The 27,364-nt window shown below is 34.9% G+C and overlaps 2 protein-coding genes across 5 annotated transcripts in view; one reads left to right on the forward strand and one right to left on the reverse strand.

Moving 5' to 3' along the window:
• Positions 1 to 36: 36 nt before the first annotated feature.
• On the reverse strand, positions 37 to 18,473 carry LOC106079078 (BLOC-1-related complex subunit 7-like). Of its 3 annotated transcripts, XM_056020712.1 has the most exons (5): positions 13,068 to 13,256; positions 3,653 to 3,715; positions 2,417 to 2,460; positions 1,384 to 1,404; positions 37 to 1,271 (listed from the first exon to the last, which is right to left on the reverse strand). In XM_056020712.1, exons 1-5 carry the CDS (start codon positions 13,197 to 13,199, stop codon positions 1,220 to 1,222), a joined length of 312 nt encoding a protein of 103 aa, XP_055876687.1. In that variant the 5' UTR covers positions 13,200 to 13,256; the 3' UTR covers positions 37 to 1,219. The 3 variants fall into 3 exon arrangements, 1 of the variants encoding a protein (XP_055876687.1); XR_008776632.1 differs by lacking the exons at positions 37 to 1,271; positions 1,384 to 1,404; positions 13,068 to 13,256 and adding exons at positions 13,273 to 13,361; positions 18,363 to 18,473 and having other exon boundaries at positions 2,418 to 2,460; XR_008776631.1 differs by lacking the exons at positions 37 to 1,271; positions 1,384 to 1,404; positions 13,068 to 13,256 and adding an exon at positions 13,273 to 13,549 and having other exon boundaries at positions 2,418 to 2,460.
• Positions 18,474 to 18,620: 147 nt separating this feature from the next.
• Positions 18,621 to 27,364, forward strand: part of LOC106065384 (beta-1,3-galactosyltransferase 5-like) — a 38,027-nt gene continuing 29,283 nt past the window's right edge. Inside the window, exon 1 of one of the 2 annotated variants that reach the window (XM_056020729.1) lies at positions 18,621 to 18,819. In XM_056020729.1, the coding sequence (XP_055876704.1) occupies positions 18,719 to 18,819 (101 nt within the window). In that variant the 5' untranslated portion in view covers positions 18,621 to 18,718. Of the gene's footprint in view, positions 18,820 to 26,562; positions 26,938 to 27,364 lie in introns of those variants that run through there. The other variant, XM_056020738.1, reaches the window with a different exon arrangement.

Raw genomic sequence — 27,364 nt, forward strand, 5'->3', positions numbered from 1 at the left:
TGACAACAACCTTTGTATGGTGATTTTTTAAAAATATAAAAATATACTCTATAAAATTACGAGACTGTGCCAAATGTTTCTAAATGTCTATTTATTTAACTATTTAATAAAGACAGCAGAAATATCTGCTATGTCTTATAAAGATTATCTAGACCAAATTAAATATTAAAAAAAATAATTCAAGCTAGAGTTTTCCCAGTGTGGACAATTTGTTACTACCGTAATTACTTTTCCAGATATACATCAACCAGTCAATTTTCCAGGAAAATTATTAGAGCCATTTTCAAGAAACTATGTTCTTTGCTTCTGGACTTGTTTTTCCAATGAAGAATTTGCAAGTTTAAAGGAATAGTAATAAAAGAAGGATTACTTTACTTGTATGGTCTTTTTTTTTTAATGCAGGGGAAACAATCCAATTTAAATTATTCATAAATACTATTTGGCAAAAATATTCTTTGCTGTATCCTAAACCCTTATTTAGACAAAAGTAATATTATTTAAAGTGTTTTAAAGCTAGTGAAGAAATAAGGTTGATCAGGAAGTTTCTGAGTAAAATTCATATTTTCAATACAATAAGCTGGTGTATAACCTTTATGTGACCAATAAAAAGGGGGAAAAAAAAAGTACCAGTACTGTGTAGACAGCACAATAGGCAGACATTATGACCATTCTATTCCAAGACATCCTAATATCCTGAGTAGGTATGCAGTCTCTGACAGCCAGCACTATTCCTAGTTTCTAAATTTGTAATACCGGTACTGTACCTATATATGAACACACATGCATATATGAAAGCATTAAATAAATTGGAATTTAAAAAAAAAAAAAAAAAAAAAAAAAAAAAAAGGCATGTAAATGAAGTGTTTAACATTATTTATTATTTAAAAAATCTTGTGAAAAAAAGTTTTAATGCTTTAATTCATTTCATGTTAATATTAATTGTTGCCCTGTATTTGTGTCATGACTAGATTATAGTGTTAATAAATCAGACAAATGTAGCTGTCAACAAACATAAGCCCCAACAAACTCTTTCATTTAGTGATGATAACTGACAAGCGTCAGATAGCTGGACTAAATGTATTCCCATCTCATGCTAGCATGTAGCAATGCTTTTAAAAGGACAGAAGGCTCAATGTTTTTTGTTTTTTTTTTAAGATTTTATGTTTGATCTAATCAAAATATCCATTGGATCAAGGTGCTAGGAATTCATGGTGAGCATTCAATGACTTATAGACGCAATCTGATCTTGTACTTCATCCAGGGACAGCAAGCTGTGAAATACAAACAATAGCTTCATTTCTATTTTGAATATTAAACAAAAAAGTACATACCAGTATTAGTATTAATACTATAAATAAAAAAACAACGCTGATTTAAACATACCTTCTTTCTATTGCTGAATATCTGAAAATATTAAGAGGGACATTGTTTTAATAATTTAGTGCTATGATATAAAAATTGAAAATGTTAGAAAAATGTTACTGGTCCTGGTAATTTACAAATAATAATCGTAATACACGCACACTAGATATCTGTACTGCTCAATGTCCAGCATGTGGGCCCTTGTGATATTTGTTGGATTGTCTGATCAAGGTGCTATTAATCCAAAAATTTCTGTTGCTTGGACACCTATAGATGTATTGTCCAATGACGGCTCAACTGATACAGGTGATGCTGGTTTTAAAGAAAATGATACTGACCCAAAAAGACAAGACAGATACCAGTATTGCAACGAAGAAGATACCAGTAAGCAACAAGGATTGCGTGCTGTGGTTTCATCTTGAGACAACATGATGAACAAAAACCATATATAGTTGTACCTGTACCATTCAATCTTCACAAACAGTCACTTATCTTCAATCTCATTTAGTTTATCATATATCATGAATAATTTCAATAAAGCCATCAACATCATTTGAAGTCATGTATTAAATTACCAGCTGATTTAAAATTAAAGTTGATTTTTATTTTAGATAGGATGAAGTTTGAATTGGGTGCAGTTCTTTATAGCCATTAGGTGGCAGTATTTCTAGAAGATAAACTATGCATAAACTTTGATAAAGACAGAGGCAAGAATATTTTTGTTATACTTTTTGATGGGCATCAAAAACAAACTATAATTTGCATGAACAAATATTTCTGCAGACATTTAAAAACCTCGTAATGACTTGAACAAATTTCAAGTCTTCCATTGATATTGTTCTTTTTTTGATAGACATCCAGAAAGATGTTGGGAAGCACTGGTCATGTGGGAAAACAAAAATATAAAATTCTACATGGAAATAATTTTTTTTTTCTTTCTCCATGGCCAAAAGCTCCAAGAATGTTATTTCATAAAGTAACATAATGGTTTATTTTTACAAATTTAAATAGAATTCATTTTTATTTAAATAACAATTGTAACTTAAATACTTACTGGAATTCCAGTTGTGATCGAAGAAGATCCATTTTTCTCATTGTCTGCAAAAAAAAAAAAGAAGAAAAAGAAATCATTTTGAAGAATTATACCATACTCAAAGATTTATCTTTAGAAATACCTTTTAATTAACTTACATATAAAAAAAAACAACAGTTGAACAAGGTACTAAGTACTTCTAGGGACTGAACAAACCACTTGGTTATCACCAGACATATGGCTAATGGAGGACATGTCCTCTATTCATTACTATTATTACCGGTATGGGTATAAAAATAACAACTGCTAACTGAAAAATCAAACTTCATTACTATTATTACCGGTACGGGTATAAAAATAACAACTGCTAACTGAAAAATCAAACTATCTACTTAGATGTTTCACTTGATTTGTTTTAAGAGTTCTGTAACAAACAAATTAAAGCATGTAAAAAAACAGAAATGGAAAAGTGGTTTGAGTGCTGGGACAAGTCCCAAAAAGCCAGCGGAGTCTGGGAGAGCATAAGGTGCACTGACCACACTTTCCCGTGCTGGAGGCTGTCCAGGCTTGAGTAAGCTATTAAAGCACAGTGCAGGACAGGCCACTGTCCTGTTGGCTCATATTTCTCACGGCTGTGGCCAAATTTCGATTCACGGTGCCCCCACTGCAGGGAAAAAGAGGAAACCATGCCTCATATTCTGTTTGACTGCCCCAGACTTGCTAATCTCTGTCTCGACAGGTCTGGGAAACCAAAAATTCTCGACCTGTATGGTGACATGTATGCTCTACGCAATACAGCAGGGTTTCTGTCCAGGCAGGGCTTTTGCAAGAGAGAATCTGAGCCTCTCAAGCCCTCACTCAAATGGAGTTTGATGATGATGAACTGAAAAAACAAACTATATACTTGGATGTTTCACTTGATTGGTTATAAGAGTTGTGTAACAAACAAATTAAAGCATGTCTTAAGTAGCTTGTTAGGGGTTGAAAAAATACATATATATGGTTAACCTTCATCTAGCTATTTTGGTACAAGCATAAGGCCCAACATAACGATGCTTGTAAACTTTTCATCATTTTCTTGCCACCAGTGATTGAGCCCAACTTCAAAGTCATTCCATATGATATTATGATATAACAATATCAATAACAGTGCCAATGACTAGCATAATTTGATATTTGGTTGGAGCTTGGCATTAGCTTATACTATCTGGCATTATATAAAGTGGTGAGAAACAAACAAACAATGCTGTGACTTACTTCATAAGAATTCTGGATACAGTTTTCTTGTGATGCAAAGTTCTTAGCTGCTTGGGCTAAAAACTGAAGATGATTAAAAAAAATAATGATTAAACAAAAAAATATCAGCTAGTATTTGTCACAATAAATTAAAACTAAAGAAAACCCACAAGAGTCTGTAAACTCTAGAGGTAAATTAGTGTTGAATGACAACTAGTGACTTTTTAAATTAAAGCTTATTTTTCCAATTGGACATTAAGCTTTCCATGTCCAGAAATTCAGAATTGTAGAACGGGAAATAAATTGTCTATGACAGTTCAAAGTGTGTATACATTTTTTTGACGCACCCAGTATATTACAATGAAGTAGCATATAATTCTATTTTCTCTGAAGGTCATGGTAAAGTTTACAATACACAACTTTCATGATAATCATGTAGCACATAATGAGAGAAACATTTTTTTGTGAAACTTTCCAGGGAAGTGCTTGTGATAATAATTATGTTAGCTACCCGGTACCAGAACATACAAATCAAGCTAAGACAATCATCAAATCTGGAAAAATATAGATTTATTAAAGTTACATTTCTGAAGATAAGAGAAACTGACATGTTTTAATCAAGTCAGTATTCAGAGCCTCTGTAAAGACAGTTTCTTCTCATGTTTGTTTGACTTTCAACAAAATAAATGTCATATATGGCATGTTTCGATTGCTCATTTAATCCATCATAAAGACTGCAAACTTCCCTCATCTTTTGAGATGCTAGATTACTCAAAGAACTAACCAATGAGCTAGCACCAGTGTTCAAAATACTTTTTCAGGCATCTCTTAACCAGGGCAGAGTACCAAGGGACTGGAAAGAAGCTAATGTCACTCCCCCTATTTAAAAAAGCACAAAAATCTGACCCAGGAAACTACAGACCAGTATCACATGTAAGATCCTAGAACACATAATTTGTAAACCACTTAGATAAACATAATGTCCTTACTCCATACCAACATGGCTTTAGGAAATATAGATCATGTGAAACACAACTAATAAGACTATTTAATGATTTTTCAAAAGGTATAGATAACAGTGAGCAAATAGATGCTATCTTACTAGATTTTTCCAAAGCTTTTGACAAAGTTCACCACCATAGTTTGCTTAAATTTTTTTAAATATTTTGGCATTGATGGTCTATTGCATCAGTGGATTAAAGATTTTCTGATAAGGAGAGAACAAACTGGAATAATAAATGGCTCTAAATCAATACCAATAACAGTAAACTCAGGCGTACCTCACGGAACAGTCTTAGGTCTACTACTATTTTTTAATTTACATAAATGATTTACCTAATTGCATTAGTTCAGGAACAAAAGTCAGATTATTCGCAGACGATTGCATAATATATAGAGCAATAAAAAAAAACACAAGATACAGAAATTTTACAAATAGAATTAGATGAATTACAGAAATTTGAATCCAATTGGAGCATGTCTTTCCACCCAGAAAAATGTCAGTTATTAAGAGTAACAAACAAAAAAACTAAAGTGTAACAACATGCAGATGGTATGATGTGTTGTTATGCCGGGGATTTTACTTGAATTCAATAGTTAACAAAAATGACGATCTAGAATCACAATTGACGATTCTTTGATAAAACAAAACTCCGGAACTTTATTTAAATACAACGTAAGTACCGTTTATGTACAAATTACAAATCAATGAGCATGAAACATATTACAAAGGCTTTTCAAACAGAGCTCTTAGAAACGTGACTGTCTACTAACCAATTATTTTATCGACTGGCATTACTTTCTTACTCCCGCCAATTCTCTGGCGCTAACTCTTTTTTAAAAAAATGTCTTTGTTTAATTTCAAATCAACCAATAGATTTCAAACATACTAATCACGTCCCTTGGGTAAATCCTGACGTGCTGTCAAGTGTCTAAATTTGAGGGGTAAATCCCGAGGCTCATGTCGAGGGCTTATATTTCTTTCAAGTGTGAAATGTACACACAATTCTATAATGTAATCTGTGACATATTACCCCCCCCTCCATTTAGCATTTGTATGGTAATAGAAATGCTCATATGTATTAAAATTATTTAAATATACACAAAATACCATACATGAAATTATAGAAAAATGGTTGAGGTAAAACATATGACAAAATAAAGTCAACTTGGAGATAACAACAATAATAAAAAAAAATGTAAATGCAGTGAATAAAATTATTGATGACTTTGAACACCTGTCTCACTATTCAAGTGGTTATGAAAATGAGACAATGCTTGTCATGAACAATATCAAAAGTTGTATAAAGCATAATACTTGGATAAATTAAATCTTGAATTGAATAGGTTACTTCTCTTCATGGTGCCTTATGATGAAATTAAAATATGACAATACAAAACTGATATACTACACCTGTGGAAGAAAAATATATATACAATTATGTTAAGAATTAAATACATCTGGAAAGTGTGTCAGCGAAGACATTCTCACGTCCAGGAATTGTCTTGACCTCAAATTGGTAGTCTGTGAGTTGTAGACTCCAACGAGTTAAACGACTGTTCGCTAACTTCTTTGAGTTCAGAAATGCTAGTGGTGCATGATCAGTTAGGAGTGTGAAATGAGCACCTAGTAGATATCTGGAGAACTTGGCTATGGCCCATACAATGGCTAGACATTCACGTTCGATGGTTGAGTATCTGGTTTGAGCTGGTGACAACTTCCTGCTGATGAAAAATACTGGGTGCAAAGTCACTTGGCATTTCTGTGAAGTGTCTTGGTATTTCTGCATTAGGCATGCACCTATAGCTGAAGATGAAGCATCTGTGGTGAGGTAAAATTGCTTCTCTGGATTCGGAAGTTTGAGAATAGTGTCTCTTGAGAATTCAGCTTTAATGTTCTCAATAGTGGTATGTAACTTTGTAGACCATGGAATCTTCGTTGGTTGTCCTTTCTTAGTGAGTTCAATCAATGGAGCTATGAGTGCTGTGTAACCTGGTATGAAATGTCTGTAGAAATTACACAGACCCAAAATACTTCTCACTTGCTTTTTACTGGTGGGGACTTTGATGTCTAGTATGCGTTGAATAATGTTCTCTTGAGGTCTCAGCGAATTGTAGCTGACTTTATAACCCAGGAAGGATATTTCTGACATGGCTAGTTCTACCTTACTAGGCTTTATGGTAAAACCATGTTGTTTCAGTATGCTGAAGACTTCTTGTAGTCCTTTGATATGTTCGTTCCATGTCTTATGGAATATGCAAATGTCATCTATATATGACACTGTGTCAGCGATTGCCTAGTATGCTGTGAATGGCTCTATTAAAGGTGCTGCTGGCGTTGACTAGACCAAATGGCATGAAGTTGAAATGGAATAGTCCATAAGCTGTGGTGAATGCCGTAAACTGTTTGCATTCTTGTCTGACTGGTATTTGGTAATAACCTCTGGATAGGTCTATTTTGGTGAAGAACTTTGCCTCTGAAAATTTGGTCATAAGATCTTCAGGATTTGGCATAGGATATGAGTCGAGTTGGGTTATTTTATTCAACTGTCTGAAGTCGACACACATTCTTGGAGTTGTCGTTTGCTTCCGTTAGACAAGAACTATTGGTGCAGCATATGGAGAGTTGGAATGTTCAATGATTCCTTGCTCTAATAGTTGGTTAATTTCTTGTTTAAGAAAGTCTCTGTAGTGTACTGGTAATGGATAAGGTCTTGCTTTTGTAGGCTTGGAATCAGTAAGTATTATATTGTGTTCCGCAATTGACGTTTTGCCTGGAACATCTGTAAATATGTCTGAATTTTCTTTGAGAATGGTAGTCAGTTCTTTCTGCTTTTGCGGTGCTCATTGAATTGAGTTTGATGTCTTGCCAAAATTCAGTTTGTTTGGTAGTTGTTTGTGGCATATTGATGTCGTCAAATTCAGACGTGTCATTTTCATCTTCTTCTGGTATGACTGCAAGATATGATATGGCTCTTTCATTTTGTTCTGGGCTTGTGGTACCTTCTTCAAAGTTCAACAATGGACATTTGGGAATTGGAGGTGGACTTATGACCGGTAGGGATGGGCTTGATGTAACTGGGGGTGTCCATGTTGAATGTTCTTGATTGTTGCTGGCTACTGGACTAGTAACTGGTTCTGTTGCATTCTGCATAACTTGAGTAACTGAGGTAGCCGTGTGATTATTTTGGCTAACTTGTTCAGGTGCCAAATGTTCTTGTTGTCTGGACATGGATCTTGTCATTACTGCCAAACATTTTTGACCTTGCTCTATGGCATTTGTCCATTCAGTAAGTTCTTGAGGAGTGCATTCTTTAACTCCTTCTATGTTTCCAATGATTAGGTCCACTGGTAGATTGGGTGTTACTAATGCTTTTGTTTGACCACTGAAGAATGGTGTAGTAACATAAATGATGGCTTCAGGTAACTTGCTGACAGTTCCGTTGAAGGCAGTGGCTTGGACGTGGTTGCCTGTGAAATGGTTTGCGTGTACGAAGCGTTCATGTACTAATGTGGACGTGCTTCCGGTGTCACGAAGAACTTCCACCTTCTTGTCTCCTACAAAGCCTGGATAAAATTTGAGACCGTTGGACTTTGCAATGACTGTCATAGTTGAATGCTCATTGCAATAGCTTCTGTTTGGCATATATTGTGGTCTGGAGTCCTGTGAATGACTTCTGTAGCGAGGTTTGTTATCTGGTTTATTATTTCCAGGTGTTTTGTTGAGATTGTATTGCTCTCTATTGCTGTATCTTTGAGTTGGTGATGTGGGTCTATCAAAATTTAGATTTTTGGAGACTGCCTGTTTTTTCCAACATTCATGAGTTTGGTGACCCTTTTTATGGCAAAATGAACATTCTGTGGTTCTGCTGCGGCATTGAGACGTAAAATGCCCTAGTTTATGAAATTTGTTGCATTTAACTTTGTCATCTGACTTATATCTTGCATTTTTGTCTTGAGCAAAGCAGATAAAATTTTCTTCAACAGATGGTTTGACTGACTTGTTTGGATAGGCTGCTTTATATTGTCTGATGATCTTGGTTAATGTCTGTATATCAGTAGGATTTCTCTCTATAATGTAGGATTGAATATCTTCTGAGTGAGCATGGGTAATGTTGTCGATAATAATATGTTGACGAAGAGCTTGGTAACTTTCTTCTATTTTTGCCATGGATACCCATCTATCAAACCACATTGACATATTAGCTACAAAAATTTGAGGATCATCATTTTGCTGTGGCCTTTCATTATAGAATTTCTTTCTATAGTTGGCTGAAGTTGCTCCGTATTGGCGCAGTAGAGCTTCCTTGATATCAGAGTAAGTGCTGCGTTCATTGATGGACAGTTGTGAGCAAATGTTGACAGCTTTGCCAGTCAAAAGGGTGAGGAGTGAGCTCGACCAATGTGCTTCAGGTAGACCGGATGTTGTAGCTATTTCTTCAAATCTTATGAGATACGAGTCCATATTGTCAATGTTTTCGCTGAAAGCCGATATTTTGTTCATTAATCTGTATTTGTCAAACATATTTGAGTGACCTTGAATTGGAATGCTTTCTTTATTTTCATTCTTTTGTTTTTCGAATTCCATTTTTTCTTTTTCATGTTGCCTTTGTTTTTCAGCGTCTTGCCTTTGTTTTTCAGATTCTTGCTCTTGATATTCTTTTTCTTCCTGTCGATGAACCCATTCATCTGGTTTAGGTACTTGTTTTTCTTTAGCTATGTCAAATAATTCTAACCATCTTTGTGTTCTTGTCTTTGGAGACATGTTGAAAAATATACCAACTTGGAATGTAGAAATATAGTAACGTTTTGAATATAACAAATCAATGTTAGTTATGCCGTAACTGGCTATGAAGTAGAACTTTGTTTTACAGTAGAAGTACTACTGGAGTCGTTGTGTTCTAGAACCGGAAGCCTTATTTAATTTTTTTGTTAGTTTCTTGTATTGGAGCAAAATGTTCAATATCTGGATTTTGGCTTTATCTCAGATATAATAATAATATAGATCTAGTGACAAAGTTCTTGAAGCCTCAATTTGCTAATAAATTCTTGACAGTAGACTTGTAGTTACTGGAGTCGTATGATTGAATATATAGATCTATTGAGCCGAGTACTTTTTACTGGTTTAACAGTTGGTTAAATCTGGTCTTCTGTTTGCTTTGTGCTGCACAAATGATTATTTACTGGTCTTCTTTATAATGCCAGTTATTTGATTTACTGGTCTTTTTTATAATGCCAGTTATTTGATTTACTGGTCTTTTATATTGCCAGTTATTTGCTTTACTGGTCTTTTATATTGCCAGTTATTATGTATATTGGTCTTATTCCTTTTGCCAATTACATGTAATAATGGATTTCGTGAGTTAGACGTAACTCTAACGAAAATCTTTATAAAAGAATTATCGATAACCAACTGACCTGTTAAACACAGAAATTCTGTCCTCCGTTAAATAAGAATGAAGTTCCTTTGAAGAGTTTTAGAAATTGGTCCTAGATCTTGAATAAATTTCGTTAAAAGTTGTCCATGAACTTTTATTAGTTGGAGAGTGCCAGATGTAACAACATGCAGATGGTATGATGTGTTGTTATGCCGGGGATTTTACTTGAATTCAATAGTTAACAAAAATGACGATCTAGAATCACAATTGACGATTCTTTGATAAAACAAAACTCCGGAACTTTATTTAAATACAACGTAAGTACCGTTTATGTACAAATTACAAATCAATGAGCATGAAACATATTACAAAGGCTTTTCAAACAGAGCTCTTAGAAACGTGACTGTCTACTAACCAATTATTTTATCGACTGGCGTTACTTTCTTACTCCCGCCAATTCTCTGGCGCTAACTCTTTTTTAAAAAAATGTCTTTGTTTAATTTCAAATCAACCAATAGATTTCAAACATACTAATCACGTCCCTTGGGTAAATCCTGACGTGCTGTCAAGTGTCTAAATTTGAGGGGTAAATCCCGAGGCTCATGTCGAGGGCTTATATTTCTTTCAAGTGTGAAATGTACACACAATTCTATAATGTAATCTGTGACATAAAGCAAATTAATTCCACTTATCTTATTCATGGTAAACCAGTAACACTGACTAAAAACGCAAAATACCTAGGTGTCATGGAATCCCCATATTGATGAAACTATCAAAAAAATCAAACAAAGCATAAGGGTTTATTTAAAGAAATTTCTATAAATCAAACAAGAACATAAAACTAAAATGTTATTTAACCTTGGTTAGGCCAATAATATAATATGCATCCTCTGTTTGGGACCCCTCAACTCAAGAAAACATTAAGAAAGTGGAACAGACACAAAATAGAGTAGTGAGATTCCTAACAAACAAATATTCATATTTTACTAGAGTAACACCTTTAGTAAAATCATTAAATTTAGAAAGCCTTCAGGACAGAAGACTCAAAAGTAAAGTAGCAATTATACATAAAACACTGAACAGTGAACCATCATTCATAATCTTCAAATACAAAATAAAATCTAATAAAATACTCAGAAAGACACAAAGATAAAGGCACATTCCTCATCCCATACGCTAGGAGAAATTTGTACAAATACTCCTTCTTCCCTAGTGCTATTAGAGCATGGAATGGGTTGCCTGAGCTTGCAAGGAAAACCAGTGACTTAGCAGAATTTAGGTCATTGATTAACATACATTACTAAATGCATGACTCGTATGACGTAATCATCTTCTTTTCTGAAGTAACGTCTGTATTATATAAAATAAGATATTTAAATATATGTCATAAGACATGAACAAGACCTGACTAGATCTAGCTACTCTAGTCTAGACTCTCTAGAATATTATAGATTATAGATCTAGATCTACTGAGTCTAGATTCTAGATAGTAGATTCTAGTGTATCTTATGTATGACTTATTAGTCTTATGATTATCTAGTTAATTTTGATCTAGATATACTCATTGTACTGAAAGTTACAAGTATGAAACTTTGAATGAAATTAGATCTAATTTAAAAAAAAAGTAACTGATGATTCATAATCTATTCTAATTTCCATAGTCACAGTAATGACTATAAGTATAGATCTAGAATGTCTAGACTCTAGATCAGAATCAGATCTAAATCTAATCAATTTAGAGTCTAGAGTTACCGTTGCAAGTTAGTTAGATCTACTCAGAGTTAGTCACTATGAGTCATAATCAATCATCAATGAATGATATTATTTGATAATGATAGTTAATAGTTATGATTTTTAATTGATTTTATTTTTACACTTGTGACTTGTCACTTTACTCACTGACTTTGTCTTTAGTCATATTTAATTCATTATTTATTTTAGTGACATAGTCACTATGACATAGTCATATAATAATAATCATATATATAAATCATATAGATCTAGACTCTATTAATTATAGACTCTAATATAGATTCTATAAATAAATAAAATTAAAGATCTAGATTGTAGATCTACAATCTACATTCTTTCTACATCTATCTAGATCTATAAGTATAGATCTAGAATGTCTAGACTCTAGATCAGAATCAGATCTAAATCTAATCAATTTAGTCTAGAGTTACCGTTGCAGTTAGTTAGATCTACTCAGAGTTAATCACTATGAGTCATAATCAATCATCAATGAATGATATTATTTGATAATGATAGTTAATAGTTATGATTTTTAATTGATTTTATTTTTACACTTGTGACTTGTCACTTTACTCACTGACTTTGTCTTTAGTCATATTTAATTCATTATTTATTTTAGTGACATAGTCACTATGACATAGTCATATAATAATAATCATATATATAAATCATATAGATCTAGACTCTATTAATTATAGACTCTAATATAGATTCTATAAATAAATAAAATTAAAGATCTAGATTGTAGATCTACAATCTACATTCTTTCTACATCTATCTAGATCTATAAGTATACATCTAGAATGTCTAGACTCTAGATCAGAATCAGATCTAAATCTAATCAATTTAGTCTAGAGTTACCGTTGCAGTTAGTTAGATCTACTCAGAGTTAATCACTATGAGTCATAATCAATCATCAATGAATGATATTATTTGATAATGATAGTTAATAGTTATGATTTTTAATTGATTTTATTTTTACACTTGTGACTTGTCACTTTACTCACTGACTTTGTCTTTAGTCATATTTAATTCATTATTTATTTTAGTGACATAGTCACTATGACATAGTCATATAATAATAATCATATATATAAATCATATAGATCTAGACTCTATTAATTATAGACTCTAATATAGATTCTATAAATAAATAAAATTAAAGATCTAGATTGTAGATCTACAATCTACATTCTTTCTACAATCTATCTAGATCTATCTAATCTAGATTCAATCTAGAATAGATTCTAGGTCACAGATGAGTAGATCTATTACACGGAGATGGTGATTATCTCGACAAGACATGCCTCATTTGATTTAGATCCTCTAATGACTTGTCTGGCTAGTGAACCAATATCATTTATATTTGATGTGACCTTTTCGTTCAGACGAATTTTAGTTTCTTGGTTCCAATTATTAGAATGTCGATTGGTCGCCATCTTCTAGAAATGTAAACAAAAACATAAAAAGTTATCACTAACATATATTAGGAAAAGTTGCAAAATCACCCACCTATATAGTGTTATTGGTTGGCTCAAATTAGAATAGAATCTTAGTTCTTCTTACTTCAAACCATGACAGATGGGTTGTACCTTGTAGATCTACCTTATTCGAGTTGGAGAGATCAAGTAATATATTTAAACCACATTGTAATTAGATCTAGAAGTTGTGACAAAGGATAAATAATAATTTAATATGATTAAATTAAAGGACTAAATAAACGAAAGATCTAGATTAGTAATGCCCAAAATACGTCCCGTGGGCCAGACGTACTTCCACCCGGCTCGCAGAAACGTCGTCACAATATGTAGAAAATCCCCCCTCCCTCGCCAAAAAAAAATAATAATTTTCAAAATGTATCTTTACCTACGTTAGAGCCCTTGCTTTTTTTTTTTTTTTTTAATGGATTATACTACCAAAGCATTTAACGTTTGTGCGTTCATGAAATAGGACTATAGAATCTATTAGGAAAAGTGAACGGATCTTTACTTTTTTTTTTTTTTGTAGAACATGATACCATTGCTAGCCAAAATGTTTTGTTTTTTTAAAGAAAGAGTGGCTGTTTTAAAAAATAACAAGAACAACAAGATATAAACAGAACTTACGCCATTTTTTGAAGTGTAAAGAGAAAATTCAAATCTCCCAATACTTCACTGTAAGTACTAGATCATCGCGGGTTTGAAGTAAAATAGTTTAGGTCAATTTATGTTATGATTACATCTAAAAGTATGTTAATAGCACCAAATTAAATTTAAAAAATGACTATAGCAGTGCACTGGCGGATCCAGGGGGGGGGGCGGTAGGGGCGATCGCCCCCCCCCACTCGGCCGACCCCCCCCCCCCGAAGGGGGGGGGCGGACGAACTTTAGTATAGGATTCACACAATTTGTATACGAATTTATTACTTATGTTAAAAATATATAGTAATTATTTATATTTCAACCTATTTTTAGATTATTTCGCCCCCCCCCTCTAGTATGTTGGCCGATTTGGTGGGGTCGCGATGGTATCAATCCCGCCCCCCCCCTTAACTTTCGAGTGGGGGGGGGGCGGTCCAATTTATTGGTAGAAATCACAGCCTGCTAACAAAATCAATTAAATATCTATATCCTTGTAACTTGTTATTGATATTTTAACCGATCTTTATATTATGTCGTTCCCTGTTTGCCGATTGGTGGGGGGAGGGGACGAATACCTCTTCTGCCCTTCCCACCTAAACCCTTTGAGGGGGGGGGCGGTCCGTTTTTATTGAGAAATCATAGTTTGTGAACAAAATTAGTTGAATTAATATATAAATTTTATATTATGTCGCTCCCTTTCTGGTATTTTGGCCGATTCGGTGGGGTGAGGGGGGGGGGGGCGATTGCATGTACTGCCCACCCCACTCTAGCCCTCTGAGTGCTGGGGGGGCGGTCCTATTTTTGTGGAGAATCATAGTTTGTGAATACAATTAGTTGAATATCTATATAATATAAACTACGTATTGATATGTGACCCATTGTAAATATGTCGTACCACACTCTAATCTCAAATTGTATCATTAGAAAATTTAAATGAAAAAGGGTTGTACCAGGTGGGAGGGGCGATACATGCAATCGCATTTCCCCCATCGGACAAATCAATACTTTTTCTTTTTGTATTATAGTTAAGAAATTACAAAATTAAAAAAATCTGTCACTAATATAATTTATATATACTATAAATTAAATTCTTATATCGAGTCGCCCCATACCTATTCTTTAATGCCAAATGCAATCTTTAGCAGAAATTAGTAAAGGAGCGAGGATTAATCGTTTACACTCTACCGCCATTCCCATTTCCAGACAGAGTTTTTGTAATTTCACATGAAGTTATCATAAGTATTTTAAGAAAGACTTTGCATTGGAAAAGTTAGAATTCAAACGAAATTTTTCAGTATAAGAGTCATGATAGAGATGAGTTCTAAACTCAAATAACGTTTTCATAGTCGCCTTTTCCCAACCTTTACTCAATCTGATATTTTTCTAGCTAAATAAATTTGGGACTATAACTCACAATTTATACCAGAGTTTTCGTGAATACTATTTATCGAATAAGTTTTTTTTCGGCGGCGATCCTCAAAGCAAAAATCTAAATACGTGGGGTATCCTATCTTTTCAAGGAACAAATCGGTTTTATTTGCAATGTATTATGGGTCTATAAATTCAAATTAGAATGTTTTTCAAGTACAACATTATTCGAAAGGTCGTTTTTTAATAGTATGAATAATGAGCTTCAGGTCAGGTGAATGCGTTTCTGCAGTGAAGAATGCAAGAAAACGCTTTTGGCGTCGGGGCTTCGCCCCGAACTCCATTTATGAGTAATGAGTTGTAGATGTCAGGAGAATACGTTTCTGCAGAGAAGAATGCAAGAAAACGCTTTTGGCGAACTTCATTTATGGGTAATGAGTTGTAGATGTCAGGAGAATGCGTTTCTGCAATGAAGAATGCAAGAAAACGCTTTAGGCGTCGGGGCTTCGCCCCGAACTCCATTGATGAATAATGAGCTGTACTTGTCAGGAGAATGCGTTTCTGCAGTAAAAAAAGCAAGAAAACGCTTATGGCGTAGGGGCTTCGCCCCGAACTCCATTGATGAATAATGAGCTGTACTTGTCAGGAGAATGCGTTTCTGCAGTGAAAAAAGCAAGAAAACGCTTCGCCCCGAACTTCACCAGAGAACCTTATAGCGCTGCCCCAGTTGTTTTGGTTTTCGCCGAAGGTTGAGAAATGCTGCTTTTTTTATTCTCATATTTATATATATATATATATATATACATATATATGTGTGTGCGTGTGTGTGTGCGTGTGTGTGTGTGTGTGTGCGTGTGTGTGTGTGTGTGTGTGCGCGCGCGCTGTATGCACGTTTATGCGTAGGGTTAGGGTTTACTGGGCGTTAGGGTTAGGGTTTGGAAAAAAATCGCCCCCCCCACTCCAAAGTTCTGGATCCGCTAGTGTAGCAGTGCTAGTTTAACCTTGGTTAGGCCAATAATAGAATATGCATCCTCCGTTTGGGACCCCTCAACTCAAGAAAACATTAAAAAACTGGAACAGACACAAAATAGAACAGTGAGATTCATAACAAACGAATATTCACATTTGACTAGAGTAACACCTTTAGTAAAATCACTAAATTTAGAAAGCCTTCAGGACATAAGGCTCAAAAGTAAAGTAGCAATTATACATAAAACACTGAACCATAATCTTCAAATACAAAAACAAAATTTAACAAGATTACAAAGACAGTTTGTGTGGAAACACAGGTTCTAAATCGTCCCCCGAAGAGGTCCACCCAGGCAGTCTTCAATATTTTCAGAAAGAACATCCAAATGAAATTATATCAAAGACAATTGAGAGATAAGAATGGAGAAAGAAGGTTGACAGATCTTGTGTAGTGCCCCAACGGTACAGCAGATCAAAGGATAGGTGCAAGTGAATGCAAAGTTAGATGTGAACCTAGCCTAACTAGTTCCCCTTTCAGACCTTGTGGTCTATAGGGCAGATGATGTAAAGTTCATCTGTTTTTGTGGCCTACGGTTAACGAGGGTGTCATGTAGCCAGCACAACGACCAACCGCCTTTACTTTTCCCCAACTAATATCAGGTACCAATTGGAGCTGGGTGGACTCAGAGGCGCCTAAGGATTCCGAAGTTGAAAATCCCAGTCTTCACCAGGATTCGAATCCGGGGCCCCCGGTTCAGAAGCCAAGCGCTTCACCGCTCAGCTACCGCGCCTCTCCTGGCCTAACTGAAGTCTTATAATTGATGTAATTGTTTTGAAAAGGCCCAATCTCTTATTCGAATGCTCAAAAAAACAAAAAAAAAAAAATTTCGCAATAAAAAAAAAGTTTACGAAAATGGAGTTTATAAGATTACTATTTGTTTTAATTTAGGTCTAACTTATAATGCATACTAATTAGCTTTTTCTCTTTAAAAAACTGCTTGCATAACTGATTTTAAAAATTAGATTTTTCGCTTTCAGAAAAAAAAAAGTAGCCGTTGCATAAGAACTTTGAATGGTCTAAAATATTGTGATGTCGGATTTTCAATATCTTTTCTAGTTTACGAGATCTAAACGGGACGGACGGACAGACGGACAGACATTTCGCACAAAACTAATAGCGTCTTTTCCCCTTTCGGGGGCCGCTAATAAAATACTATGAAAGACACAAAGATAAAGGCACATTCCTCGTCCCATATGCTAGGACAAATTTGTACAAATACTCATTCTTCCCTAGTGCTACTAGAGCATGGAATGGGCTGTCTGAGCTAGCCAGGAAAACCAGTGACTTGGCAGAATTTAATCAATGGTTAATATGCATGACTAAATGCATGACGAGTAGGACGTAATCATCTTCTTTTTTGAATTAACGTGTGTATTATATAAGATAAGATTATATAAGATTCATTAATTTGTTGATTTATTGATCACAGGCTAAGCTTTAGACTCGATCTTCAGTTATCCATTTGTCTGTTGAACCGTTGGGGCACCACGTCTGATTTGTCAACCATTTTTCTCCATTCCTCTATGTCTTTAGCCTTGAATAGATACTCTTTCAATGACTGGCCTGTCTTTTCTTTAATATTGTCTACCTGTCGCTTTCTCTGTCTGCCTCTTCTTCTTTTTCCTGGTACTGATCCCCGAAAGAAGATATGTTTGTTGTTTGTAATAGGATATGTTTGTTTGTTTGTAATAGGATATGTTTGTTGTTTGTAATATGTTTTACATGTTTCGGTTGTTCCTACAGAAGTGAATATAATTTACTACCTAGTCCAAACCTCCCGCAGACTTACGGGAAATGGGAGCGGGCAGGGTTTGAATCCGGGACCATCGATGAGTACGAACGACAGTCCAGCGCGCCAACCACCCAACCAGGCAGCCATGTTGCTAGCACTGAGGATTGTGACATGGCCATTAAGCTTTACAATTTTAGCATAAAGCCATGGTCCCTGCCAGTACTGAGTCTCGTGTCTTATCTAGTTCACAATCAATCTTGCCTTTTTGTCTATGAAAACTCTCAAGGGACATTACCTCAAACTTACACCACTTACATGAATACAAAATTACAACGACGATTCCTTGAGTTACCTACTTTTGTGACTTGGCGTGTTCTGCTATGAAAGTGTGGTGACTTCTTTGATATCGATCGAGTCTTGAGAAATAATCTATAGTAAGCTATAAAGAACATTGAATAAGATTAATAAATAATATTATAGACATTACCTGCTAGTTTTGTATTGGGAGGGGGGAGTGGGTGGGACAGGTCGTGTGTAATATAGAATCACAAAGTTTACCACTTGCAATGGGGAAAAAAAGAAGCGTAGTGTAGTGACTTCTTTGATAAACAAACATTGCCTTGTAGTGTGTTGGTGGCTGTGTGTTGTGTGCATGTGCTGGGATTATTAGGTTCTGAGAAAGGGAAAGTGCCTCTAGTGCTAGCATCTATGTATCGACTGAGAGAGGATACAAAGAGTGACTGTCACGTGCTGGAGTTTACCAAGAGGCATGACGGGAGACAGACTAGAGCTGATGCCTTAAGAGACCGGTGAGTTTCATGTGTGCGTGTCTGTGTGTGTGTGCGTGTGTGCAAGGGAGATAGAGAGAGGGAGAGAGAAAGAGAGAGAGAGAGAGATAAATAGAAAGAGAGAGAAAGAAACAGAGAGAGAGAAAGGAAGAAAGAAAGACAGAGATAGATAGGTAGAATTGTTTAACTCTTACCTTGCTTTCTAAAACATAATGTAACTTTCGTAATCAGTGTTCGGAACTTTTTTTTTTTAGTTGAAGATTTTCATACACCGAGGCAGGGCCGGATTTAAGGAAAGGCAGGTGGGTCGACATCTCCGGGGACTCCACAAGAAAGGGTCCACCGCAAAAGAGATAAAAATATTTCCGAATTTTGACGGGTCAGAAACCTTTTTTATCACATTTTTGCGGCTGCCAAAAAACTGAGATGAAGACGTGTACTCTTCTAGTATGCTCGGAATAAGAAAATACAGCTCCGGGTTTACGGCAGTGCGTCTACCAAGAGCATTGACCTCCAGAAACTAAAATGTTTACACTTTTTAAAATTAAAATATGCATATTAAATAATTTTTTAAAAAGGAAAGTGAGATAAAATTTACAAGAGCTTTATTTCTTTCTTCTAAAATAGAACATGCTTTTAGATACACTTTCCATAAGTGGATCGTAATTAAAGCTTTCGAAAAATTGTCAGGGCCCCCACAAAAATCCTGCCCTGGGGGCCTCTACATACCTAAATCAGGCCCTGCATGGATGAAGGTAAAATTAACAGGAGCCAACCTGTTGGTGTATCCGGTGTAAAGAATATGGACGTGTTGATAAGTTAACTATTTTTTGTGCACTGTAGGAGCAAACTTGAAGCTATTTCGTCTGTAGCACAAAGTGCTTTGTACTATTTAGTTGGCAATGGGGAACTTTCAGTACGACGTCCTTTGACATTATTCTGTTGATTAATTTCAACATCTTTATAATCATTTTTTTTTTCAAAGTTTTTCATTAGGTTCCATTGTATATTGTCACCCCATTTCTTATTATCGCCCTGTCTTCTTTGTCTTTGTAATGTAAACGAGAGAGCTTATAAAGTGAAAGTGTGTACAAAGGGCGGATTACTGTGATCAACCTTAAGTGTGAAAGTCTTTAATAAAGTTGTTCTCTCTTGAGTGACGAGATTGATATTGAACTTCTTTTGTTTTTGTTTTTTTTACTGCTAAAGGTTGTCTTTTTTTTTACAGCTAAAGGTTGTCTTTTTTTTTTACTGCTAAAGGTTGTCTTTTTTTTTACAGCTAAAGGTTGTCTTTTTTTTTTACTGCTAAAGGTTGTCTTTTTTTTTACTGCTAAAGGTTGTCTTTTTTTTTTACTGCTAAAGGTTGTCTTTTTTTTACTGCTAAAGGTTGTCTTTTTTTTTACTGCTAAAGGATGTCTTTTTTTTTACTGCTAAAGGTTGTCTTTTTTTTTTACTGCTAAATGTTGTCTTTTTTTTTTTACTGCTAAAGGTTGTCTTTTTTTTACTGCTAAAGGTTGTCTTTTTTTTTTACTGCTAAAGGTTGTCTTTTTTTTTTACTGCTAAAGGTTGTCTTTTTTTTTTACTGCTAAAGGTTGTCCTTTTTTTTTACTGCTAAAGGTTGTCTTTTTTTTTACTGCTAAAGGATGTCTTTTTTTTTACTGCTAAAGGTTGTCTTTTTTTTTTACTGCTAAATGTTGTCTTTTTTTTTTACTGCTAAAGGTTGTCTTTTTTTTACTGCTAAAGGTTGTCTTTTTTTTTTACTGCTAAAGGTTGTCTTTTTTTTTTACTGCTAAAGGTTGTCTTTTTTTTTTACTGCTAAAGGTTGTCCTTTTTTTTACTGCTAAAGGTTGTCTTTTTTTTTACTGCTAAAGGTTGTCTTTTTTTTTACTGCTAAAGGTTGTCTTTTTTTTTACTGCTAAAGGTTGTCTTTTTTTTACTGCTAAAGGTTGTCTTTTTTTACTGCTAAAGGTTGTCTTTTTTTTTTACTGCTAAAGGTTGTTTTTTTTTTTACTGCTAAAGGTTGTCTTTTTTTTTACTGCTAAAGGTTGTCTTTTTTTTTTACTGCTAAAGGTTGTCTTTTTTTTACTGCTAAAGGTTGTCTTTTTTTACTGCTAAAGGTTGTCTTATTTTTAATGCTAAAGGTTGTCTTTTTTTTACTGCTAAAGGTTGTCTTTTTTTTTTACTGCTAAAGGTTGTCTTTTTTTTTACTGCTAAAGGTTGTCTTTTTTTTTACTGCTAAAGGTTGTCTTTTTTTTTACTGCTAAAGGTTGTCTTTTTTTTACTGCTAAAGGTTGTCTTTTTTTACTGCTAAAGGTTGTCTTTTTTTTTTACTGCTAAAGGTTGTTTTTTTTTTTACTGCTAAAGGTTGTCTTTTTTTTTACTGCTAAAGGTTGTCTTTTTTTTTTACTGCTAAAGGTTGTCTTTTTTTTTTACTGCTAAAGGTTGTCTTTTTTTACTGCTAAAGGTTGTCTTATTTTTAATGCTAAAGGTTGTCTTTTTTTTACTGCTAAAGGTTGTCTTTTTTTTTTACTGCTAAAGGTTGTCTTTTTTTTTTACTGCTAAAGGTTGTCTTGCCTTTTTTACTGCTAAAGGTTGTCTTTTTTTTTACTGCTAAAAGTTGTCTTTTTTTTTTTTACTGCTAAAGGTGTCTTTTTTTTTACTGCTAAAGGTTGTCTTTTTTTTTTACTGCTAAAGGTTGTCTTTTTTGGTGAGCTAAAAGTTGCTCCACGGAAACGCTTTAAAGAACATCTTAGGCACCAACTTGGCTTAGCTGACATAGAAGAGAGCACATTGTTGCATGCGGCCTCAGAACGAGGAAGCTGGAGGTCACTCACAAAGGCTGCGGGATACACATTTGAGACCAAAAGAAGAAAAAAATCTTAATCGACCACCGGCGGACAATGGTTATGCTTACCCTGGATGTGGCAAAATATGTAGGTCACAGCTGGGGCTGCGTTGCCACGGGAAATACCGCATTCCTCATTTATCTTCAGACTCGAAGACAAGCCTTTTTATTATTATTTTTATTATTGTACTAGTTATATTTTAACACTTTTAGAGTTTCGCTTACCAAATAATTGTACTTCAGTGTCGATCAATTTTATGCCTGTATAAAGAATGTAATTCACTCATAAAGAAAAGCTGTTGGGGTTAAGTTTGAACCCGCGACGTTCACTATCCCAAAGAGAGGTAGAGCACAGTTAAGTAGTAGCCTTTAGAAAAACGAGAGGTCGCGAGTTTGAATCCCAGTGAAGTCTTTGACGTTATTGGCTGGGAAAGTCAAGGAGGTTGGCCATTGTGCTGGCCAAATTGACTCTCTCGTTAGCCTTCGGCCATAAAAACAGATGACCATCACATGCTCTTTTACAACCTCTGCTGTAATTGAAAAATAATCTCAAGGGAGTTTATCCCTCTGTTGTTGTGAATAGACTTGCTCTGCTCTCTCCTTTATTTTTTTTTATAGCTTTGCATATTTAGATGCCTTCTCTGAGAAAAAGAGCGCAAATTAGCTTAGTTAAAAAGGATTTTATACGGTTCCGTTAGGTTGTCACTGCCGGAAGTGGTAATGTACATAAGCATTTCACTACCTATACAATTATTCTATACGGCATGCGTCTCAAATAGCCTTTGACAACAAGTCTCACTCCTGACCTTCAAGAGTGGCTCAAACAGTGAGTCCGGCGGAACTATTTTTGCTAACAGGAAAAAAAGGCGAAGGCGAGTAACTGGCGCCTAAATCAGTAAGCTCGTTCGCCTTGGCTACCCATCTAGTAGAAGGAAAACTCAAACCAGTACCCTTAGGCAGCTTGGAGTTCCCAGAGCTACAGCCTGGTAGAGCCTGCGACGCCGCTGACCCCAAACTGTATCGGAACGTTCCTTTGGATACATCCATGAGATGATCGCGTGCAAAACCGTACCAGAAATTGCCTGATCCTATCTGTCTGCCACCATTCGTCCTTTCTGTCTGCCTAAGTAGCCTACATGTTATAAACTTATTGCAAACTGGACACCATTGCTACCAAGGTAAAAAAACAAATGTCCGAACCAAGATGGGTTGAATAAGACTGCATGGTTAATAACTAATATTCAACATTGTCCTGTTGCAGCTCGATAATAATGATGCATAAACTGCACGTCAATTTTTTTTTGGCTATATTTTTCTATACTTACGACACATTTTGTCAAGTAAGGGACATAATCGGGGTTCGTATTACTGAGTTTCAATTTATGTAGGTTACTGTTCCTTTTTAATTAGTAAGCCACGGAATGTACCGGTATTCTGAATGTATGCCTACACTGTTCATGTCTTTGACTACTGGCAATATTTTAGAGATATCGAGTTACACTAAACTTACCCACTTGTGCTATTCATAGTAAAAAGATCCTCCTGGATATGTGTATAATTTTCATATTTTTGAGTACCAGTTTTAAACCAGCTAACAAAATATATAAGATTTCCTCAAAGCAAGATATCGAAGGGCAGCAAACAAACTATACATAAAATAAATAATTTACAAATAGAAAATCTAAAACCAAATTAAGATACTCGGAATGACATAATGGTAGAGGCACATTCATAGTTCCATATGCTAGGACCGGGGTCGGCAACCTGCGGCTCGCGAGCCACATGCGGCTCTTTGAATGTGAAGCTGCGGCTCTTTAGTTCCATACGCAAATATTATTTATTTTATCGAAACATTTTTTTAAAAAAAGTTCTGAATCTTTTAACAAAGATTAAACGCTGATTCGATCTCTCAGCCACTTGTACTCGCTTTTCACCACACCCCTCCCCCATTGCACGCGTAGTCACTGTTGTCAGTCCGTCGGAAGCTCTCGAATGACGCCGTCGTCGGATGTTTCTATGTAGGTTTTAATTCGTTTTGACGCAAGACGAAATGGCATCTTAACCACATGCCATGGCTGTGACGTATAGTTTGTTCTTTCAAGTAAATGAGTTAGAAGCGAAGTATCTCCTCACAGTTACAAGCAATCTACAAGTAATGCTATTCTGCCAAGCTTTGCGTACCAATAAAAATTGCACATAAACGCATACCATCTACAGATGAGTATGTCAAAGACTGCTTCCTACGTGCATCTGAAGAACTGTTTCGTGTTTTAAAAAACAAAACAGAAATCTTGAAAAAAAAAATCAAACATTTGCCACTATCCGCTGAAGGTGGAAGGTATTCAACTTTCTTCTGCCTTATCACTTGCTATTGATTATTCTTGCTACATAAAGACACGGCACAAGTTTCCCATTTTGTCAGGTATATGTCTTCCCAAAGTCCAAAAGAAGAACTTCTAGGATTGCTACCGCTCTCATGACAAACTAAAGGGAACGATAGAGGGAAAGCTAAGCGAAAATACCTTGAATACAATAAGATCGATTTAGATAAAATCTTTTCAATAGCAACTGATAGAGCCAGAAGTATGACAGGAAAAAAGGGACAACAACGATTCGTCGGAGCGAAATAAACCAAGAAATTCTTACGTTTCACTGAATAATGCACCAAGAAGAGCTTTGTGCCCAAAACGATTCCGACCGAAATAGGTGAGGGCATGAATCTGATAATAAAGATTGTTAACAGCATCTTGTGAAAAGCATTCTACCACTTAAACTTAAACGAAATGGAGACTCAGTATTCCGACCTCCTTCTTCCCCAAAAAAGTGTTATGACTTTCCAAAGGTAAGGTGATGAAACGTTTTGCTTTGTGCTTGAATGAAATACAAATACATTTATTTCTAACTGAAAAAGGCATTTATGACACCGAATTAGAGAACGAAAAGTTGCAAAAATTTTACTTTATGATTGATTTAATGGAGAAATTAAATGAGCTGAATATAAAACTGCAAGGAAAGGGAAACCCAGCCTATGTTTTGGTATAAGAATTGGTTTGTTTTGAAGAAAAATTAATTCTTTTTGCCGAAGATATTCAGAGCGGTCAATTACTTCCTTTTAATGTTAAAAGTAGTATCGCGATAAAATCAGTGCAACTTTTGACACACATTACTTCAGCACAGTTATAAAAAAAAATCAAAGATGAATTTCTTGACAGATTTGAGCAACAAAACTATTCTAGCATTCCTAGTACACCATCTCAACACAAATAGTAACGAAATCACCATTGATCCATTTGGAATTGGATCTCGAGAAATGTAATTGATCGATTTAAAAAGTAAAGTTTTGTGGGGTGGAAAATTTACAGAGTTGAAAAGCAAGTTGGAAGTGTTGGAGGTCCAGAAATGTACGTAACCCAACAAAAGTGAACAGCTTTAAAAGGAATGCCGCGAGTTGATTCGGCGCATGGAGTAATTCTTTTAGCTTGCTACAGTGAGGTGAACCGACATATTCGTGCAAGCCTTTGTTCTCTTGCATGAATAGAATTAAAAATAAAGTAAGAAGCCAACTAACAAATGAAAATTTAGAGTCCTGTTTGAAACTAAAAGCTATAAGTTATGAGCCAAAATGTATTCCAACTTTCTAAAACCAAACCAAACCATTGCATTTGTTTCCTCAATTGTTTGTTATTGAAGTACAAGTTAGTGTTGTAATTCAATGTTTAACCTCTTTAGTAGTTATCGAATTAAAAAATAATTATCTAATTATGCCATATATATATTATCTAATTTGTTGTGAAAAAAACACTACTTATATAAATTAGTTTTTTTTTCATTTAAAAAAATTCATTGTGTGAGATTTATAGCTGGCAAGAAAAAACTTTGTGGCTCTTTAAAAACTTCGAAATTTTGTAAATTGTCATTTTTGGCTCTTCCAACTCTAAAGGTTGCCGACCCCTATGCTAGGAGAAAGTTGTACAAATGCTCCTTCCTCCCGTGTGCCATTAGAGAATGGACTGGGGTTGCCTGAATCAGGCAGGAAAACCAACGACTTAGCAGAGATTATGTCATTTATTAACATGCATGACTAGATAGACACACGAAATGAGTAGAACATAGATATCTTCTTGTTTGGAGTCAAGTCTGTAATCTATAAAGATAAATGTTGATATTGTATGATTTTTAAATCTCTTCTTGTCTTAGCAATGTGCCCCCCCCCTCCCCTTTTTTTTTATACATTTTCTTTTTTTTTTTAAAGTTACACTACATCACTAGAGGTTCTCAGTCTCCTTACCTCTTTCTCTCCTAAGCGACGATATCATCGTTGATTTGACCTCATTAAATTAAATTTATGTTTGATCTTATACACTTTACTTTGTGTTATATATATATATATATATATATATATATATATATTAAAAAACATGCATTCCCCTTTAATTCTTGACCAAATAAAACACTTTCTGATATCTAACGAAAAAGTTATTCAAGCTTAATCCTAGCAGGGTAGAACATTACTAATGAGCGAATTGAAGAATTCTGAAGGAACGTGGAAAATAATTACGGAGAGAAAGAGTTAAACCTCCAGGCTGTCATTTCTCACGGGGACTTTCTCTTGAATACACGTGACCTATCAGACCATGCATAAAGCAGTATCAATTTCACAACTGCTTAAGTGCTGTTATTAAAATACGGTTAAATAATAGCCTCTCCCACCACGTGTGTGCGTCACAGCGTGTGCAGTGAATCGCTACACACACGGCACAGGGCTATTATTTACATTTAATACCGTTTTTTAAATTGACATTTAGGGCCTAAAAGGTCAGACCAGTCAGACCTAATTTAAATCAAAGCGGATGCGGCAACTTGTGGTAATTAAAAAAAAAAAAGGCGTGGAGCGAAAATGGGAACAGTCTGTCCAGGGTCGATAATGATTGGTCCAGCGTAACTCATTGAACCAGTGACTGCGTGTGTGTGTGTGTATGTGCGGGTGTCATTGTGTGTGTGTGCTGACTACCCTGTGTTCAGTCCAGGTAAAAATGTAGTACCGATGGTAGAAAACAAGTCAAGCCCAAATGTTTATACCTGGCTGTACACAGAGAGAAAGGTGGACCTGTGCTATTGCCATGCCTAGCGAGTCAGCTTGTGTGCACACACCAGTGCTGCCGTGTCATCGGTGACATTACGAGGGACGCATCTATTGTGTTAAATCACATAAAACAATTAATAACGCGCTCCAGTTGTTCTCACCGGGATGTTACTGTTTGGATTTCCTGAGAGAATATGCGATACTTTCTTTAGTAAGTAGACTTCGTTGATATCTAAATGTCTTAGATCTCAGGATCTGTTTTTATAATACTTTAGTTACTAATGTGACACTTATACAAGTAGGAAAACAATATACATAATTGTTTACATTTAGTAACTTAGTGAGTGTAGTAGTGTATACAGTATTCTATAAACTAAGAGACACTTATGACAGAAGTCTAAAAAAGTAAAGAAAACACTGAACCATAATTTACTAATACAAAAAAAAAAAAACACCTAATAAAATACTCAGAAAGAGACACAAAGATAAAGGCACATTTCTAATTCCATATGCTAGGACAAATTTGCATATTGCTTTTTTTTTATATCTCTAATTAGAGCATGGGATGGGTTTTATTAAACAGCCAGAAAAATTACATCTTATCTTCTTATCTTATATCATATATACGTTACTTAAAA

Source organism: Biomphalaria glabrata, chromosome 1 (assembly GCF_947242115.1).
Source record: "Biomphalaria glabrata chromosome 1, xgBioGlab47.1, whole genome shotgun sequence".
NCBI classification, from domain to species: domain Eukaryota; kingdom Metazoa; phylum Mollusca; class Gastropoda; family Planorbidae; genus Biomphalaria; species Biomphalaria glabrata.

Coding starts and splice junctions, on each gene's coding strand:
- LOC106079078 (XM_056020712.1), bottom strand. CDS start 13,199: ATGGCGACCAATCGACATTCTAATAATTGGAACCAAGAAACTAAAATT. Junction 3,716..13,067: donor GAGGATCTAAATCAAATGAG/GCATGTCTTGTC, acceptor AATCATCTTCAG/TTTTTAGCCCAAGCAGCTAA. Junction 2,461..3,652: donor GTATCCAGAATTCTTATGAA/GTAAGTCACAGC, acceptor TTTTTTTTGCAG/ACAATGAGAAAAATGGATCT.